General features: G+C 38.5%; 2 protein-coding genes and 2 pseudogenes across 3 annotated transcripts; all 4 read right to left on the minus strand.

Moving 5' to 3' along the window:
- Window positions 1–2,517: 2,517 nt before the first annotated feature.
- On the minus strand, window positions 2,518–4,965 carry LOC148731109 (uncharacterized; annotated as a pseudogene).
- Window positions 4,966–5,435: 470 nt separating this feature from the next.
- Window positions 5,436–16,575, minus strand: LOC148731110 (leukotriene A-4 hydrolase-like). Its single transcript, XM_088761564.1, has 8 exons — window positions 16,344–16,575; window positions 14,630–14,763; window positions 13,572–13,692; window positions 13,102–13,170; window positions 7,048–7,152; window positions 6,542–6,594; window positions 5,984–6,056; window positions 5,436–5,909 (listed from the first exon to the last, which is right to left on the minus strand). The coding sequence occupies exons 1-8, from the start codon at window positions 16,512–16,514 to the stop codon at window positions 5,904–5,906; spliced, it is 732 nt and encodes a 243-aa protein (XP_088617690.1). The 5' UTR covers window positions 16,515–16,575; the 3' UTR covers window positions 5,436–5,903.
- On the minus strand, window positions 8,231–12,328 carry LOC148731111 (uncharacterized; annotated as a pseudogene). The gene is made up of 2 exons (XR_016001875.1): window positions 11,201–12,328; window positions 8,231–9,493 (listed from the first exon to the last, which is right to left on the minus strand). The product of XR_016001875.1 is annotated as an uncharacterized LOC148731111 (transcript).
- A 1,039-nt stretch (window positions 16,576–17,614) lies between the features above and the next one.
- Window positions 17,615–19,280, minus strand: LOC148731112 (histidine N-acetyltransferase-like). The gene has a single exon (XM_088762325.1). The coding sequence runs from the start codon at window positions 19,157–19,159 to the stop codon at window positions 18,194–18,196; it is 966 nt and encodes a 321-aa protein (XP_088618451.1). The 5' UTR covers window positions 19,160–19,280; the 3' UTR covers window positions 17,615–18,193.
- Between the last annotated feature and the right edge of the window lie 1,576 nt (window positions 19,281–20,856).

Consider the following 20,856-nt stretch of genomic DNA (forward strand, 5'->3'; position numbering starts at 1 on the left):
TCAGTTACAGCTGCATGAGCAACACAAAACAGATAATCGACAACCATAACAAATGCATCCTAACAGCATCAATTGATTTTAGGAGGTATCAGTTTCAAAAGAAACTGTGACACTGCTTTCACTCAGTCATCAAACTTTATTTCCCGCACGTCATTTTGCCATCTCCACCCGCAAATAGCAAAAGCTAGATGAGGTGGGCAGAGAGGTAAGGTTACAGCAGTCATAACAGATAATATAATAATTGTAAAGTAACTAACTAACTAACTAATAATTGTAAAGTAACTAAGTAAGCTCTCTGGATAAATAAGAATTACTGAAAAACAAGCTAGGGTTACAAAATATATAGTCTTACAGAATACTATTACAATCAATTTTACTCCTAACAGAACCTATCGATTATTAGTACATTGATTCAAGGATGCGTAATTTGCCATTTTTTGTAGGAGAATGGGCACTTCAACTTAATCGTCCTCTGCTTCGATTACCGAGAGTAAAAATTCATGAAAATTTTTCTCAAAAGCTCCTTTGGAGAGTTTACGAAATTCGTTAGGAATTGCATTCCAAAGTTTAACTCCAAACCTGGAAAAAGAATCTTAATTTAGATTCAGTCTTGAAGTTTGAACATAATAATTTCCAGATGAAGAAAACCTGGTCTCATGCTTGTGCTTTGAATTAGCTTTAGTAAAGAAGTCACATATGTTAGACGCAGCATTCATGCAGGAAACATCAAACATTATAGAAGATACTTTTTCAGCATATGACATTAATTTTGTAAAGGTAGAATTTTTGAGGAAATAAATAAAGGCACAGCACCGGCTCTAGGTTCAGAAAAGTATATCAAACGAAGAACTCGTTTTTGAAGCTCGAGAATTTTTTGTAAATGGTTTTGGCAGCTTGACCCCAAGCCGCCAAACCATATGTCAGATGAGGCAAGATCAATGATTGATAAATATTTAAAAGGGTTTTACGTGGGACAAAGTGCCTAAGACGGGCAACAACACCAACAGTTCTGCTTATTTTTAATGCAGCATTATTAATTTGAGATTTCCAACTTAAATTGCTTTCCAATACGACGCCAAGATATTTAACATGGTTTTCGCACTGAAGCGTGGTAGGAATTTGAGCAAACTTATCAATCATTTTAATGTTAACCAAGTAGCTGAAGTTATGTTGATATGGACGAAAGATAACATAGTTTGACTTTTTAGCATTGAGCGTTAACTTATTTGCATTGAGCCAGTCAGAGACTTTGAGCAGTTCGCTATTGATGGTTTTTTCAAGAGATTTCAAATTAGAGTCAGCATACAACAAGCTCGTGTCATCAGCAAAGAGATAGAATGACAATTTCGCTTAAGAGTTTTGGATATCGTTAATATAGATTAAGAATAACAGAGGGCCAAGCACAGACCCCTGTTGGACACCACATGAGATCATATATTCAGTAGATAAGTTAAAACCCAATTCAGTTACTTGTGAATAACTGAGAAGGTACGAGGCAAACCAAGCATTGATAATTCCTCTAATGCCACAATGATTAAGTTTTTGAAGCAAGATTAAATGGTCGATGGTATCAAAGGCCTTTTTTAAGTCTAAAAAGACCCCACAAGTGAAAATTTTTTGGTCCATATTGTTTTGTATGATGACATTAACAATATCAAAAATGGCAAGTTGTGTGGAATGGTTTACGCGGAAGCCATACTGTGACTTAAATAGAATATCATTTTCACCAAGGTAGGATTTGAGGCAGTGGTACATTAATTTTTCAAATATCCGATTGAAAATAGACAGTAATGATATCGGACGATAATTACCAGGGTTAGTCTCTTCATCATTTTTGTACACAGGAACAACTTTTGCTCTTTTCAGTTTCGATGAAAAGATGCCCTTTTGCACAGATATGTTTATGATGATGGAGAAAGGACCCGAGATAACGCGTCTTGCGTCAGTTAAAATTCGAATCGGACAAGAGTAGAGACCGTAAGTTTTATTTTTAGGGATCAGAAGTATCTCACACTCAATCTCCTGTGGCGTAACTGGATCAAAGAAGAAAGAGCTTGGATTATAATTGGGAGACAAGTCTTCGGTAAAATAACGAGATGAACGAGGTACACGTGAAGCTAGGTTTTTACCGATAGAAGAAAAGTAGTTATTGAAGATGTTAGAAATCTCAAGAGGATCGTTAGTTAAGGTGTTATCATCAGGATGTTTAAGAGAAGAAAGGAATTGTTTTCTATTCTTTTTATTGTTAATTAGCCTATTTATTCCATTCAAGGTGTTTTTCATATTGTTTAAATTCTCAGCAAAGAATGCATGATAATAATTCCTTTTACTAAGCCTAGTAAGACTAGAAATTTTGTTTCTGTATATTTTTATAATTTACAAAATCACCCAACTGGAGGAGGAATTTTTTATTTTGATGGATTTTCTAAGGCTGCTAGTTATCCATGGTTTAGAGAACTGCTTAAGCTTGCGATTGGTTAACATTAAACAGTCTTTAAAGGAGCATGTTTGTCAACGAGTGCCAATAGTGTATTGTAAAAGTAAGAAAAAGCTGTATCAACATCAAACTGATCGCTAAACTTAATTTGGCTTACCAAAGCATTAGAGAGTTCAGAATTGAACTTGCTACTAGAATAACCAGAAAAGTCTCTCCGTTTTTGCTTTCCGCGTTTTGGCCTCTGAATAAAATTGTGAGAAATACAGAATTGTGAATAGTGATCGCTTATCTCAGAGATAATATTCCCACTGGTAATTTCAAAATCCACTTTGTTCGCTAAAATATTATCAATAAGGGTGGCTGAGTTATTGTAAACACGCGTTGGTTTGTCAATAGTTGGGATGAATGAAAAGCTTTGAAGAAAAAGTAAGAAGTCCTGAGTATAACATGAAGTTTCAGCATGAGAGAGGCTTATGTTGAAGTCGCCCGTAATATATATATTGATTTGTTTGAGGTAACTAGTCTTTCAAGTTTATCATCACGATATTCTTGGAAACGCTTAGTAGAGTTATGTTGCCTATATAGGATACCACAAAATGATGTTACTTTTCAGTGGAAATTGAATTTTGATCCACAGCGACTGGAAGGCTTCGTCAAATACCTTTTCAATGACAGTATACTTCAGGGAATCATTAATATACAAGCCAACACCTCCAGAAGCTAGAGGTGTCGGCACATATTCGAAAACATATCCAGGTATGCTTGGATTAAAATCCAATTCTTTACCACTAATTATTTTAGTTTCTGAGACCCCTACAATGCTAAATTCAAAATTTAACTCGTCCAATAGATGAACGTGAAAGTTTTCAAGATTTCGCTTAAGACTCCTGATATTATTATGTAAAAGAGAGAAGCTCGAGTCACTGATACGACTGGGAGGTTCACTTTTAAATTTGTAGAGACTATATGGGGAATAGTATCGACTATGAATACGATGATCATAGAGACCATGACCCGGATTTGTGTCTTTAAGTGCGTTTAGTTTGAAGAGATTAAAGTCAAAAATGCTAAAGAGTTTATCTAGGTATTTTTTGGCCAGCAAATGGGAAGGTAAACAATCATTAAATTGACCATGAGCTAAGTTTACATTTAATCCAAAATACAGGAGCTCACCGAATAAAGATAGAGTATCATGAGAGTTTAGATCATTAGCACTCAAATAAAACTAACTAAAATAGATCATAATAAATACTTATCGATCTGATAATGTAAGGTGTCCAAGGCAAGTCGCTGTAGACAACCATTGCCTGTTATCTTTACTGGTGGGGAATCCTCACACTTGCGTAGATAAATTGTGGAATTCTTGGCCCAGCTGAAGCTGTATCGATACTGTTCTTTGAATCTCTTTGCTTCAAACAACAGGTGTTGTTTTTTTTTGGGGGTGAGGTGATCGATGATTCTGACTCTGTCGAGAACATTATCAGCAGACAGGCCGATATTTCATGGGTTGACTTGAGAGGTACTTTGTCCAGTTTCCATGACACTTGCTTTTGCAAGGTGTCTTACAAATTTACAGATGACCGGTTTCGGAGCGCCATTTTGTTGCCTCGAGGGGACGCGGTGAGATATGTCAATGTCTGACAAAAGCACTTCTGCCCCCATCTCCTGGAATAGTTTTACTCACACGGTGCTTGTTTCAGCTGTGGTTTCGCTGCTTTTCTCGGGCAGGCCAATTATTTTTCAACCTCATCGATGGCGTTGCCAACACGTGTGACATCAGCGCTAAGCTTATTAAGACGACAGCTTAATGCCTTGAGTTGATCAACGACACCAGAATTAGACGCTAACAGGTCATCGTATTCGTCACTCAGATATTGTAGACTATGAGACACAGTTTCATCATTCGAAGCATTGTTATTACTATTACCAGTCATTGCAGCTGCTTCAGCACCAAAGGTAATGGCTGAGTTGATCCGAACCTTCTCTTTCAGCTGCATTATTTCCTTCGAAAGGGCGTCGACCTTATCCTTGAAATCTTGATTTTGTTACCTTAGCGAGGTAACTGACTCTTTTGGCATGATTTTAGTGAAAATAATTAACAAAAGGACTGTAGAAAAACGAAAAGATTAAGGTACGAAGCAGGAGCTCAAAATTAGACGTCCATCTTGTCTCCTGACTGCTGACCGCTTTGCTTTGGTGGGAGGTATTATATAATCGTCATAATTTGGTTTTATTCGGTCAGGTCAGACATGTAGTCTGCTACTGGTACTACGTAACCCAGTACAACCTGCCACATGGACAGGTGGTCAGCGTGTAAACTGGCTCCCCTCACCAGCTTTTTTTCTGGTGAGGAGGGTGGCATGTCACCCTTGCAGAACTAAAAACAACACCTGCTAAAGGGCAGATGAGCTCCTTGCGAGCCAACGGCCATCATGCAAGGCGGTCCTGATAGTCAACCTGGCTTCAGCTACGGAAACGACAGGTACTGACAATCAATTCGGCTGCAATACTGACAGTATGCAACAAGCTTCTCTGCGATCATCTCAGCTTTGCTGTGTCGTCGATCAACAGAGTACCTCGCCAAGGGAGGCTGCCCATGTGCCAAGCAGTGTCGTCATCATAGGTGCAGCCTCACAGTTTTAATGGAAGTTGAGCTGAGCAGTGGAAAACTGTGGACATACCCATGTTCGGGCTATAGGCATATATATTGGTTTTATCATCTGAGTCAATAATGAAAATTGACCACCCTGAGGATATTCTAATGGTGATGTTTAGTCCTTCGTCAGAATGAAAGTGATGGGGCTAACACTTGTAATATCAGCTTCAGAAAATCTTTGTAGTAGCCAACTAATACTTTATCAACTCAGTTGGTAAAACCAAATTGTCTTCTAAATTAACTACCCCCATGTGCACCGACGCAAGACCACAGTTTCTTTAGAAACTTATCCCTTTTATTCATAATTGACTGCAATTAGTTTTGCATTTAATTGGTTGGGGCAAATTTTTCCCTTTGTTTCTCTTTTCTTCCCTTACTTGTCATTGTGTACTTTTTTGCTCTTCAGTATTTTGTCGGTTACGCTCCTTTGTTACGTGCTGTACGTAAGTTTAGCTAATAATATTATATTATAGTTTTGCTGTCTCACCCCTTTCTTTCAACCAAAGTTTTTTTGTGTCTATCTGTAATCAGTGTTCGTAGAAGCAAACTTTTCCTTTTCTTGGTTTCCCCAACCACCAACCCTGGTTATACTCAGCATTTGGTAAGCAGCTTCATTTTCATCCTTTTCTTTAATTTTGTTTTGCAGTGGCCTTTAGATGGTTTGTTTGTGTTGTAATTACATTCTTTTCTCGCTCTTGTGGGAATTTACTTTTTTCTGACATTATAGTAAAACATTTGCTGAGGCATCGTGCTGTTGTTTTCTTCGAATTGGCCCTTGCCTGTTCAAGCGTTGCACATTGTCTTCAATGTTCACCACTAAAAACAAAGCCACTCAACTAATTAACAACAACACTTACATTTGACAATCAACTCCTTTACAAACATCTTACCTCTGCAAACTCCCAGGCACTCAATTCCAACATCTCTTGCTCAGTCCATACCTTAGAGCGATGTCCCACCTTCCTGAAAAAGCAAAAGCTTAGAAATTCAACCTCACTTTTAAAAATCCCAAGATGAAAAACCCTCTCAAACTGAAAATTCATAAAAAGATAAGTCTTCAGCTGTACTAATAACTAATTAAAAGTAAAATCTCAAAAGTATTCATATGAAAATTCCTCATTGTTTTTTGAATTTTGATAATGTCTTGTGAAAACCAAGAATAGGAGAGGGTTTGGAGAATAATTGTGGATACTGACATGATGTGTAGGGTGTTTTCAAGGGTTAAACAATTTGCTATTTTTTTTCTTTTTGCTTTTGTATTATCATTTTGTTTGTAGTTATATCTTTTATAAAATGGCCCATTCAGACTACCATTGGCTACCCATGGGCCAGGAAAAAAGTTGAGATAATTAAAAAATAATTATTTAAAAATTATGACTTGATGACAACACAATTATTGTTGTTGTTTATGTTCACGTTGTAGTTGGCAAGTTTTTTATATAACTTACTTGCTAACCAAGGCTCCAACTGCAAGAGTAATCAGATAACTGGGAATTACCACCTAAGGATGAAAGCAAATGAGCCTAATTATTATAATTACTCTGTTCTGCATTGTGGCCCATTTTGCAAGCTAAAATTGAGTTTGGCAGGCTTAAATGTACTTTAGCTTGTACACTTGTGTGATTGTTCAGCCTTTTTTGTGTAATTTTTTTTTCAGTTCTTGTTTCCTCAATGCTTCCAAAGGATAAAAAATAGTAAATACAGTTTATGTTCTTGAGCATAAATTTTTTTGGATCTCTCTCAGATATCATTTTAACCCCAATTAACCCCTTTTAAGAGTGACTGGCTTCTGATTTCTCCATAGAATATCACCCTTGAAGCAAATATAGGGGTCAAGAGAATCAAGAAAATGATCACCAATTTAATAAACTCTGAATAATCAACATAATGGTGTGAATAATAACAATACCTTTTTTTCTTTTTATTAATATATCAAAAGTAATAAAAGTTCTACCTTTTGAGTGAAAGTGTAAATTTTCTTTTCAGGATTTTGGGGATCGTCGCAACTTCCTGTTCCCTCAGCACTCATCAATGCAACAAGCTCTTTAGGTACAGTTACCTGGTTGAAGAACATACTTCTTTACCAGGACTTCAATAAACTACAACTGTGACTAAATCTATATAATAATTATGTACTGTGTAGATCACTAAACGTCTATTTAAGAAATGGATTCCATTTCATTGTATCTGTTCTGTAATCGATAAGAGATGATGTCAACACAAGTAAGAACACAGAGTGGGTCAATAATGCTTGTACAACATTTTGATGCCATCTATGATCTATTATGGGAAAATTCACTACTCGACATTTAAGGAATTCCACATTGAATTGCATGTGAAAACCAATATCACATGAATTGGGAAGCGATAAGTAATGAGTCAAGTGATAAATTTTCCTTGAATGGCATAACTGAATAGAAGTAAGACAAAAAAAAAAAAGAAAACAACATTATTTATTGCTGTTTTCTATAACAATATAATTACTTGGCCTCATTTCCAACTCACAGTTCTACACTAAATACCTTGCTTTGTTAACCAGTCAGAAAGCAAGATTTTATTTAATGATGCGATTCTACTGAACAGATGCACAGTAACATGGAATCTATTTGTTTTATATTAGTTAAGAAGCTAAAATTTGTTAAAGGGGATGCCACCTTTGCATCCGTCCTCCAACTGCTCATCAGTAAGAAACAACCAAAATGTAATTATGTGTAATTAAGCTTATAATTACATGATTAAACAAGACTTACCTGTAAGTTGAAGTTTGATGGAGATTCTGTCTTGTCATCAGTCCGGAACGAAGGAGTCACATGCCCTTATTCCCTCCCTCCCCTCCTCCTTCGTTCCTTTTTCCTGTACCACTCACTTTGAAGACTGACTGGCAATGTGCATGCGCATGTCATGTGACTCCTTCATTCCTTTGTTTTTAGTGGTTTAGGAAAAAGGAACGAAGGAGGAAGGGAGGGAGGGAATAAGGGCATGTGACTCCTTCGTTCCGGACTGATGACAAGACAGAATCTCCATCAAACTTCAACTTACAGGTAAGTTTCATTTAATCATGTAATTCTATCTTGTCATCAGTCTACATCACTACGAAGTCACATGAGATTTCAAAGTCCTGTAACACGAAACAGTACTACAAGTAAAAGAGTATTTTATTCAGGCTAATAAAAACCCAAATGGAACAAACCAAAAAATACAAAATGCAACTAGCAGATCACTTGGCACTTGGATTCAACAGTACAGAGCCAAAGTTAGCTGAAGTATTGGACACTGGCTCATCAGAACCTCGCAAAGGTACTTGCAGTTGACCAACCGGTAACCTTCATAATTTCAGCAATATTCAAACCTTAACCTTAACATTGGAAGTAGACGCAGCCCTGTAGTTATGAGCAGAGTACTTAGTTATGTCAATCCCTGCAGATTGCAAAACTCGCTTAACCCATCTGGAAACAGTGTCCCTTGCTACTGGCTTAAAGGGTTTGACATGGCTTAACAATAACCGAGAATGATCCTTACGCAAAGGGTCAGTACGATGGATATATTCCCTCAAATGTTACACCACACAAAGTTCCTTGTCCTCGGAGAGGGCCAAGAGTTCTATAGGCTCTAAATGTCTTCCTGGTTTAGTCTGCTTTAGCTTCTCATGAACAGAAATTCTGTACTGATCACCTAAGTCCTGTATTTAGTTAATGTCAAACTTATGGATAGTTCGTCCACGCTGGCCAGTGGAAAAACACAGCAACATGGTTAACTTGAGTGTGAGTTCTTTAAGGGATAAAGCACCAAAGATCTTCAAATAATCCAACACAACACGAACATCCCATATCTCAGTGTATTTTGGGAGGGATGGCTTCAATTCAAAAATTCCCTTCATGCAGCAAACAACCAAGGGATGATCTCCAAACTTTTCATTGCTGTCCAAAATAACGGGGGAAGACAGGGCAGAACGGGCTGTGTTAACAGCACTGTAACCAAGACCAGCCTTGTATAAAAGAGACAAGAAATTCGACACCATTGTGTACTCCGGGTTGAAATGAATCAATATCCTTGTCATCACAGTACTATCTCCAGCGCTTTAAGTATGTACGGTACTGCTTAGAAGTACCCTCTCTCCAAGAGGCCATAAGGACATCTTTCGCAGTTGATGATAAATCGTATTTAGCTAGACTTTCCCTGATAAGAGACTGACTGGGAGGTTGAGTTTGTGCCAAATTGGGTGTACTTCCTTTGGATGACTTGGTAACCGGAGTAGGTCCCTTCTTGCTTTGAGGTAAATTGGTTCCTGTTTCAGCATCCACAGAGCTTTGGGATACCAACATTGGGCTGGCCAATCCGGAAATACAACAACTCCTTGAGCTTCCTCTCTCTGTATTTTGCTCAAAACTGCGGGAAGTACACTAAAAGGTGGAAAGGCGTAAATTTCCAGTTTAGACCATTGTAATGAGAGTGCATCTATGGCGAAAGCTTCAGGGTCTGGTCTGTATGAGACATACTTCAGAAAAAGGTGATTAATGCGGGAAGCAAAGAGGTCAATGTCAGGTTGAAAATTTAACCTTGATAGAGCATTTTGGAGTGTGGCTTTATGAAGCTGCCATTCTGCTTCCCTTTGGTTTCTTCGAGATTCAAAATCAGCAACAAGATTTTGTTTACCAGGGATATGGGCAACACTCAACCAAACGTCCCTAGCTATACACCACTCCCAAATTCTTTTGGCTAATGAGTTACAAGAATCGGAATGACTCGATCCCATATGATTATATACATTCACAGCTGTGGTATTATCACACATTACTTGAATGTGTGTGTTAACCCAGCCTTTAACAAAAGTTTGTAAGGCTAGGTAGATAGCCAGCATTTCCGGGTAGTTTATGTGGTACTGGGCTTCAACATGGGTCCAATTCCCCCTGTAGATACTCCATCATGTTCAGCTCTCCACCCTAAGAGGGAGGCATCTGTAGTAATTTGATGTTGGGGTTCCCCCTGTGATATCACATTGTGGGCAGTCATTGCATTATCACACCACCACTGCAATTCACACTTAGCTTGTTGTGAAAGGAACATGTGAGCATCAAAATTTCCTTTTGCCTGCTGTAAGGCTAGACATTTGTCTTTTTCCAAGTGCCTGTAGAACAGGGGTCCGTAACTCACCCCAGGAAAACTAGCCACTATTCTGCCAATTGCACTTGCTACTTCCCTTATAGATAAAGTGGTAGCTCGCAAAAACTCAAGACAAACAGTTTTGAGGCCCAAAGCCTTCTCCATTGTCAGTTGAATTGTCATGGTTAATGAATTAATGATAAAGCCCAGAATAACCAGCACCTGAGAGGGAATGAAACTGGATTTCTCAGGGTGGACGACCAGACCTAACTTATCAAGTAAGACTGTGGTATCTATAACATTTTTGACACAATCGTCATAAGTCCGACCTTGTAAGTAAAGGTCATCCAGGTGTGCAATAGATAATATGCCCTTGTTTGTGTAAAGCGGATAAAGGAGGTTTCAGAATTTTTGTCAACTGGCGGGGGGCACACGACAACCCATTGGGAAGGCAACTGAATTCATATAATTGATCTGCCTGCCCATTTAATTCGCAAATACTTTCGATCCTCACTTTTAGTAGGGATGGAATAGTATGCATCCTTCATATCTATAGATGCCATGAAACAATTGGGTGTTACCAGCTTAATTATAGTCTGAAGAGAACCCATCTTGAAATGATGATGTGTCACAAAACTCATTAAAATTCTTTAGGTTAAGTATGAGCCTAAAAGTTCCATCTTTCTTGGGAAGCAAGAAAATTCCTGATACAATCTGACCCGGAGAATATTTCACTTTCATAATAGCCCCTTTTTGGAGCATTTTTGTATTTCCTGGTTGATAACAGAATATTCGTGCTCATTAAAAGCATGGCCAGGAAGCCTGTGTTGACTAGAGTTGGCAGACAACTCAATACTGGCTCCCAAAACATCAGACAAAATTATACAATCATTAGTAAGATCCTTCCACGCTGCAAAATGACCAGCGACTTGCCCTGCCTTAAAATTGTGGCAAGAGGCCTGTAAATAACTTAAAAGGCAAGGCAGAATTGTAGGAAAATCACTTACCGAATCTCCTATTGCTAACAGTTGGTCAACTATTTCTTTTCGTTGAACTGAGGCTTTTTCTTTTCGTGGAATTTCTGTTGACCTTTCCATAAAAAATCTCTTTTAGGCCCTTTATTTTAACACTCCTGGTGGCCAGAACGATGGTGCCCTGTGTAAGGGCGTCGCTGTGAAGAGTGACCCACAGATTGGCTAATTTTGCTAGATTCCCCAGCATCTTGCAGCTGTTTGGCGAGCTCATCCCCAAATAAATATTAGCTCATCAGGGGTACTTCAGCACTGCAGATGGTAGAGTATTCCTGCTTTAAAGCAGGCTTGATCTGTTCTCTTCGAAACTGAGCCAACTGGGTGTTGACATGGCCCAACAAGGCAAACAACATCAACAGACTGCATGATCAAATTGGAACTCAATGAAATAGAGGCATTTTGCAACAAAACATTAGTTGTCTGTAGGGTCGCAAAAGTAACTTTACGCACTACTTGTTGCACACTAGACAATTGGAGATCAACTTTCCTTTTATTAGGATTAAGTTGGTTCCATATTTCAGGGTTGACCTTTGTGGCTTTGATGTCTTCACAATTTTCAGGTTGCTTATATTTGTCAAGCAGGTTTTTCAACTTTTCTGAAGAGAGTTTCTTTCCCCAACACTTTGTGGCTGTCTGCCAATTGTTGCATGATTTTTTCGCCGGTGGCGTCATCATCCTCAAAACCATTAGCAATGTCTTGGAGGATCTTAACCTCCAGAACGGAGTTTCCCGCGCTTGGCCGGTGGCTGATGATTGCTCGGTGAGCAGTTTTAGATCTTCATCATCAAAGTCATCCTGTACATGAAGGCTTAAATCATCGTCCGATGGAGTATTTTCTCGTGCTCTTTTAGAATTTGAGCGACGAGGGTAATGTTTATGTTGTGACTCGGACTCGTCAGTGTCTGATGAAGGATCGGCCGATCTTTTCCGGCCACTTGACCTGTCATCTTCGCAAAACTTGGCTATAAGGCCCACCATCTGGCCCATTGTTCAATCAATGTTGTTTAAAGAATTCAAAATGTGATGGTTCGTATTCATATCCACCACAAAAGCCGTTCCCGGTGCATTGGTGGGGATAATCGCATGGTTTGGTGACGATTCGCCTTCAGCACTCATTTTCCACTGGGAAAACTAAAAACTATAGAACGAAACGAATAAATACAGAAAAGGGACTACTCCTACCTTTTTGGATGCCGGCAAGAGGCAAGGAAAATGGAAGATGCTGAAGATTTGCAAATAAAAATGCAGGAACCTACTCACGAATGACAAATTTAACTAGCAAAATGCTTAGCACTGACTGGCAATGTGCATCTCATGTGACTTCCTAGCGACGTAGACTGATGACAAGATAGAATTAACAATTATTCGCCGAAGGTGAGGTGTTTATCGTCATATAATCCCTGAGACGTAGTCTCATCTCGGGGATTATTTGATGATATTCACCTCGCCTTCGGCAAATAATTGTTTTAATAGTATAATTTCAGAGCTGAACAACAGAGAAATTTCTAAAATCATAACATTTTAGTAACATTTAGTTTAACATTTTTTATAAACCGCGCGGAGCAGTTTATATAGCGTCATATAAGGAACCGCTTGACCAATCAGATTGCTGGAAACTCTTTAATCAGCTCTGAAATTATACTAAGTATTAATAATATCCCCTTAACTCCCATGAGTGACCAAGACAGAGTTTTTCCTTACAATATCAATACAATAGTATTACTAAGACAAGTGAAGAGAATAAAGAAAAATATCAATTAGGGAATTATTAGTTGATCAGATACCAAATTCTCCAAAGTTACATCTAGTTTAGAAGAATTATATGGCAGACAGTAGGGAGAATTAGCAATAAGATCTCAGGAGTGATCTGATCATACCTCTGCTTGGTAAGGTGTTTTTACACAAGGTGTGTCTTGGCATGGAATGAGACTGCGAGCATGAATGGCCTAAAGGAAATATAAATACTTGTCAGTCTAAATCTTATAGCATGTAATGTGGTTCAGTGCTCCGAAGAGGACAGTATTTCATGTGTCACAAATTTAAAAAGAAAAACTTAAAATCTCATTCAACCTCTTGCCTTTATGCATCATATAGTAACTGTGGGCTAATAATCACATGTCACATACAACTCTTTTTCTGCCTCTGTAAACTTAACTTTTTTCAGTTCAAAAATTGAAAAATGTGTCTCTCACTCATATTATTTTTTGCTCAAGAACAAGATAGAAAAATAATTCTGAGTAGCACTATACAAAGCCTGATTACCAATCTGGCAAGCTTCATGTATCTACATGAACATACCATAAAATTGATTGGTTTTTTTTTTCTGAGGAATAACCTATCATCTTACCTGACACTGGGTGAAAAAATAAGGGTACTTTTTCCCAGCAGTCTGTTCAGGGGTGAGGAACTGTGAAGTTGAGGCAGTCTCAGAGGTCTGGTAACTAATCTTGAGGTAGAGCTTGGAACCACTAGTAAAAATTAATAAAATCTTGAAAATTTTTGATGATATATACCAAAGGTTTAAAAATAAATATGAAGTCAATAACAGTTAGGGGAGACATATATGGTGGCCTGTTATGGTCAGATGTGCTTTGGACTCTGCGTGCGAGACCTGGCTCGGGGCCATCATGATATATATTTCTTGGACAAAATGCTTTACAATAAAAAACACTAATGTGGCCTCGAATCACTGTAAAATGTTGTAGAAGTCCGAGCTTTCCCCACTCAACGGCATCATCAGGGACAGATAAGATAAAATATTCCGCGAGGGCCGAATAAAAGGGAGAAAAGTGTCACTGTGCTAATGAGCTAGTGTCGCTGTATCACAGTGCCTCTCTCTACCCAGGGCCTGGTTGTTTGAAGCACAGATAACGCTGTCCACTGGACAAATCACTATATGGCGGATAGTGCAGTGCGTTTTGTTAACACTTATCAGCCAGATACCAATTTATCACACGGATAGTGTTACCCGGCCTTTACACAACTGGACCCAGGATTAAATGGGTACTAGTAAAATTGTCAGGGAAGCCTCATGCAGGGGTTTCATTAATTTTTTCAGCAGGAGGGCCACTGGTTTTCACAGACAGGCAAAACTTTTTTTGACTGAACTGACTTTTATAAGGGACAGTAACCTAATTCCTCTAGATGATCAAACCAGGTGGGCAAAACTGTCCTCACACCCAAGCAATTTGCCGAGTGCCTGGCCCTTGACGAAACCTCTGCTCATTAAATACTGGAGGTAACCTTCTGATGGACTGGTATCCCATTCAGGGGAGGGGAGGAAGTAGTAATACCCTTGAACATGCTAAAAAAAAAAAAAAGGATAAGCTGACCAGCTGGGTGGATGACTTTGCTTGAGTACAAACTAAATAGTTACACTCATTGTCTGAGAAATAAAATTATCACCTTTTTAAACCATAAGGAAGTTCAATGTTGAGTGGTGTTCCAAATGCTTTGTGCTTCTCACCATAGCTAAAACTCAGACTCTCTCCATTACCATCTATGACACTGTGAACTGTCAAGTCTCTGGTATCGAGGGCCTTAACAAAAGAATCTTATCATCTTTACGTTATCAACCAAGCAAGAGGTCAAGATGGCTGAATATTGGCTAAGTGCTTTTTCTTTTGTGGTTAAGTCTAGGTCCATAAATATGCAAAAAAAGAATGAAGCTAATATCCATCCATCCCTAATGAACAAGCTTGGTCAATAAAGCATTGCAAAAGATTGCCCTTTCAATCAAGAATGACTAGGTTATTTTGAGAACTGGGAAAGAAAGCCACTTTTTTATAAGAATGTTCATGCTGACATTAACCGCAATTTTAGGAAAATACGGAGATCATACCCTGACTGAGAGTTAGTTAAGAATGTCTTTTTTTGCTAATTTTTTTTTTTTGGTTAGAAGTATAAATAAAGGTAAAAGAAATGTAAAATTGTGATCTGACAGGACAATTAACTAAAACATTAAGGAACATTTTTATAACAGTTATTTCTTGAATTGCTACACCACACAACTTTAAGGACAAGTTAAGAAGGATTTGTGACTCAAATGGCACTAAAAAATAAGAATGTTCAGCCTCAACCCCAAAATTAGACATTCTTCCAAGACAAAAGAGTGTAGTGTAATTAAAATTGGAATTTGATATTCATGTGTACAGTTGACTAGGGTATAGTAGACTGAAAGGAGCAAGGAAAAGCGATTTTGATTTTTTTTAAGTCTTCGTTAATAATTAACCGCAGGCAATCTTTGAGTCACAGCTTCTCCTAATCAGTTTATCTCAGTCAGGCAGTGACATTTTTGCTTTAATTATTCGCATGGTCGTAAAGTTGCGAACTCTTGTCTGTAAGAGTGGTAAATCTAGAACGTGCCAGTAGTTGCCAAGCTAAGATTAATTAATGCATCACAAAACTACAAACTATGAAAACTTTCAGTTTGTATGCTGACTTCTCCTGTAGCTATCAAATTTGAATCAGATTAGCTTGGTACTCAAGAGCTGAGTTTTACAACCCAACACGCAGTTTATGACGATATGACTACTTCCCCATGAAAAAGACCAGTACAGCTGGATATGCAAAGAAATGACTTAAATATCCGCAGGAAAAGAAATACTATTAACAATGTATCGACAAGATAACAAAGCAAACTGCATGAAGCTGGCTTTTAGGGAAACACCCCTCTGATCACAAACCAATGATGAATACATTTCCCGAGTGATTCTGAATTCAAGTGGTAAGAAACTGCAAACGCTTTACACTTTGAGGCAACACTCTTGCATTGCACGTGTAAATGTATTATCAAGCAAGGAGAGTAAAAAAGGATGTGCGATTCAAACTGTTTCCTGTGCAAATGTAAAGGTGGAGAACCCAGACTCGAGCACGCAATTTTCGCTAAGAGCTTACCGTACTAGTTCCGCCCTTCTAAACTTACGTTTCAAATTTGTACCTTTTTCTGGTGCATGATTTAGTAGCCAAGTTATTGAGCTCTGGAGTTAATCAGCTAAGAGTTTATAGTTATCCAAGAATATTGTAAGGTTCTCGAGCTAAACTGTATTTAACTTAACCTCGTGCCTTCTTACCTTCACTCCATAATGCTCATGCAAATGAAATTCACATCGAACCTTACCATTTTTTTCACTCCGTCCTCTTTCACTTCGAACTCAAGCTGAACGCGGCAATCGAGGATCTTTTTATCCATTAGGACATCGACGAACCAGCTGATGTATGTGCAGAGACATTGGTTTGGTTTGGAAAACGAGCAAGGATCATGGCCAACCGTTTCTTTGGAGGGCTCCATGACTTCACCCTAGGTCAAACGAGGTGTTTGGCACGCAAAGCGACAGGCACACAAAGAGTAAATTCAAACCTAGTCTTCCTCAGTTAGTTTCCACACGTGATTGGCGCGCGTGGCTACACATGTAGGCGTTTGATCGATCATTATTTATCGCCTGTGTGTGTGTGTGTGTGTGGGAGGGAGGGAGGGTAGAAGGACTTAATCATTATGATCCCCCCTCATTGGCAGTCAATTTTGTAGCCGACGACTGATCCCCCATGAAAACCATGTGACCCCCACCCAAAAAAAAAAGATTCCTCCACGCCATCACCGGACTTTAAAATACGATTTCCGATTAAAGGAGCGTGAATCACGTGTCATGCTTCTAAACTCACTAAAACTCCCTCTCCGCAGTAAACAACAACTTGAACTTTCGACTCGCACATGATCAGATCGTGCACCTAAAACCGTGGCAAATTTGTCTGTAGCCGCGAATTTTTTCCACTGCACTATTTTTTAAATGGGAGTATAACAGAACACTTAGTGCGTGGCCATCAAGGAAATAATTAGTTTTGGTTCCTCACCATCTTCTATGTTCCTCTCAGTTTCAGCCCGGCTAAAGTTACAATAAAATGTATGCCACAACGAACCAATTTCCCCAGTCCCTTGGCTCTTCGTTAAATAGAGGTTCCTCTGTAGTTTGGAGAATTTATTATTGGATCAACTAATAATCCGCTAATTGATCTTTTTCTTTATTCTCATCATTTGTCTGCTTTATATTGTAACGATAAATTAACGGAAAATTCAGTATATGAGAACGATCCTTCGCAGTAAAGCACTATTTGAGCAATAGTGAAAATCAGACCTGAAAAAAATTTCAGGCCTGTACGGGATTCGAACCACTGACCTCTGCTCTTCTCTGATTTTCACTATTGCTCAAATAGTGCTTTACTGCGAAGGATCGTTCTCATATACGTCTCATAACCGCAGTTCACACATATGTTTCATATGTTTGTTGTTGTTTGGAAAACTCAGTATTGGTCACTCATGGGAATTGAAGGGTCGGAACAAAAAAAAATGGAAATTTTATTCAATTCATCAATTTTAATTGCTACTTGTTTCACAATAAAATACATATTTTTAAAAATTGATTGTCTAATTGCTTTCTTGATTCTTTTAATGCCTTTACATAATTTTATACAGTTCCCCGAAGAGAACTGTATGATAATTGAAACTGCAATTAATTGTTAAATTTGTATTCCATCTGTCGCATGAAACCCGCCTCCTGACCGTGTTGCGAAGACGGGACAGGCAGTTACTCTACGTGCCTTCAAGCGAGACACTAAATCATAACATTACAGTTAAAAACTGATTAATCAACGTTATGGCAAAACGTAAACTAAAGAGGCAGTAATCATCAGTCTAGAAAAACAAAACAATGTTTCATTTCGATTTGAAAGAAAAATCTCTGAGAACAAGCTTTGTAATTCTTATGTGGACTGGACGTTGAGAAGCTGGACCTTCGGATTACTCCAGCGATTCTTCGTGGAAGTAACATTAAACTAAAAATGATTAATTAGCAAAAGGTGATTATTGTAAATCTAGATAACGACGTCTTATTTCTATCTAAAGAAAAAAGAAAAATTTTTAAGCAATGTCATAATTCTTAAGTGGACTGGACTTTAACAAGCTGGACCCTCGGATTACTCTAGCGATTCCTCGTGTACGTACTCCTGTTTCATGTTGAGTCGGTCACATGGTTTGAAGCCCAAGAGACCCTCTAACAGTTTCCTTCCGTAAGAAACCAGTCGGCTATCAGAGAGGAAATGAATCACAATCACGGTGTTCTTGTTGTCGGCCAGAACTTCGCTTGCGCATCTGACCTGCCCCAATAGATGCACTTGAAACAGGAAGTGACTTTTGGTGTAGATACAGCATTCCCAGTGAAGCGAATTATTTCTCGGTAAAATTCTCCCGTGACTGTACGACTCAAACGGCTCCGAATCATCTTCATTGTAATCGACTAAAAATCTATCTCCGTCTCGGACCATTGCGCTCGTATTGGCTCGCGTAGCTTCTAATGCCAACCCATCGATAGTGAAGACCTCGCTCGGAAAGAGCTTAAAGGCAATCGATAAGATCTCTTCAAGAAATTCTTCCCTGGTACAAGGCCTAACCTCTAGTGCAAGACGGGTAGCGACTTCGTTGAGTCTCTCTACATCGAGGTTTTCCAGATCGATATGATAGGCAATTATGTCTTGTTTGAAAAGAACTTGATCAGCAAACAGCTCTTGTCGCTGTGTGTAGAACTTCTTCGGAGCGTAAAAGAGTTCTCTGGCCACATTCGGGTATTTTTTACGGATAAAGTCTTGGTTCGCCTCGATCATTTTGATTTGAAGCCCTTGACTTCGGAATTTAGGATGGATCTTTTCCACGTCGCAGGTAGAGCTTTGGTCATCATTGACCACCACAAAACTCCGCAATCCAACGATTTGTTCTTCCATTTCTGCGACGAAGACAGCTCGTTTGGGTTCCGAAAGCCAACCGTGAAATCTTTTGGGGATATAGTCGTGATCTTCGTCCGCTTTGTCTTCGTAAGTTGCGCGGAAGAGTTCTACTACGGCATCGTAGTCAGCTACAGAGGCAAGGCGGATTTCCAAGTTCTCCATAGCAAACTAGATTTAAAATCACTTGCTGCACAAACACAAGTCGATCAAATGCAAAAACTTCGATGTCACGTAATGTTTATTAACAGTTTGATCTCTCAATGATTTTGTCAGAAATTCGAGATAATGACTGACTGTTATGCACAATAGCCGATCTTCCAATTGGTTGTTTATGACTTAAAGGTAATTAGTTATTCCACACAAACAACGTAAACAAAATAAAACTTGCAACAATTGTGTTTACAAATTCACAAACCCATTGTAAAGGAAAGCCATTTAAATGGTTTGAAGCGCTCTGTGTGGAAATCACGCAAGATTTCACGTAAATGAAACTTTCAAAAAAACTTCTATAAACTCGCGTTTTTAGCTCCATTTTTTTTTAAGTCCCTCTGTGTTATGTTAATACGCCTTGTCGAGCATCAAACTGAGAAGCTTTATTGTTTGAACGTCATTGTTTCTAAAAACCCCGCTTGGATTGCTGTTCAGAAAGGGAGCATTTAAAAGGAAATTAAAATCCACAGGTTTATTTGAAAACTCATTCATATTTCATTTTAAAAAAACTTTTTTTTGTCTTTCATTTAAAAAAACGCGTTCGCATGTTTCACAGGAAAAGGTAAGTGGTACTAATTTCCTCCTGCTTCGACTTACGTCTTCATGTGTTTACAACAAATTCCCAAATCGCCATTGAATAAACATTGCTGTTTATTTTCTAGCGCTGTAAAAACAGATATCCATCTTTCGATGACTGGCTGTCTAACAGATACGCTAAAATAAAAATATATTCGAACTGAAAAACAAGGCTGCGACCATTATCTTATGAATAAAGGCTGATAGTTTCGAAAGAAACTGTTTGGGGCTACGTCGGTGGGAGTAACGAAATAATTTGGATATATCAACAAAGTTGAAATGGTAAATTGGCCACCGTAATGATTACAAAAGCTGACGTTTCGAGCGTTAGCCCTTCGTCGGAGCAAATAGAGGAATTGTGGGTTGTGTGTGCTTTTAAAGGCAGAAAATAGAGCTACGTTCTTGGTGGGTGCATGGCAACGACAAAAACTTATGGAATGACTCTCTTCAGAGATTGTCACGCAAGGGCGTGACGGAAGTATGACACCCATTCTTCACTGAGATGTATTATTACCAACGCTCATAAGTCACGCAATGTTGTGATTGTGTCATAATCGAAACCATAGCTACATTTAAAGATGAAAACTAAGACATCAGTGATGATTAAAGATGGATGGGAGATTGAACCCTTGACATTTTTTATTTCTTGCCAAAAAATTGACAGCTGCGGTCATTTCGTGTATCGAGTTGAGTCTGGAGATGGGGAAATGGATCACGCCAATTTTTCGTTTGTAAGTTTACTCTCTAAATTTGAAAATAGAGAAGAAATTGATTGGATGCTGATAAAAAGGTTCAGCTTGCTGCAAAATTCCCAGAACTTAAAGATGAGATTCAGAGCCACCTAAAAAACTGATCAAATTCGGGCTGAAGTCTAGTTTGACCAGTATTATTCAACACAGTACGTCTTGTATATATGTATTTTCATTATTAAATGGAGCAATCATACAACGTATTGAAGCAAACCTTAGGGGTGTCCCAGTGAGATTTACCATTACTATGGTAACATGTTACAACAATCGATGGCCGCGCTCAGTCCTGGGGACTGGAAGAGGCGGGGACAGGGACGGGTACCA

This window comes from Stylophora pistillata, chromosome 5, assembly GCF_964205215.1.
Source record: "Stylophora pistillata chromosome 5, jaStyPist1.2, whole genome shotgun sequence".
NCBI classification, from domain to species: Eukaryota; Metazoa; Cnidaria; class Anthozoa; order Scleractinia; family Pocilloporidae; genus Stylophora; species Stylophora pistillata.

What these genes read in the sequence shown, in the direction of transcription:
- LOC148731110 (XM_088761564.1), bottom strand. Translation starts at nt 16,514, where the DNA reads ATGGAGCCCTCCAAAGAAACGGTTGGCCATGATCCTTGCTCGTTTTCC. An exon ending in AGGACGGAGTGAAAAAAATG is followed by an intron (nt 14,764 to 16,343) that starts GTAAGGTTCGAT and finishes TCTTTTGTTAAG; the next exon opens with GCCCTCGATACCAGAGACTT. An exon ending in CTTCCTTATGGTTTAAAAAG is followed by an intron (nt 13,693 to 14,629) that starts GTGATAATTTTA and finishes AATTTTTACTAG; the next exon opens with TGGTTCCAAGCTCTACCTCA.
- LOC148731112 (XM_088762325.1), bottom strand. Translation starts at nt 19,159, where the DNA reads ATGGAGAACTTGGAAATCCGCCTTGCCTCTGTAGCTGACTACGATGCC.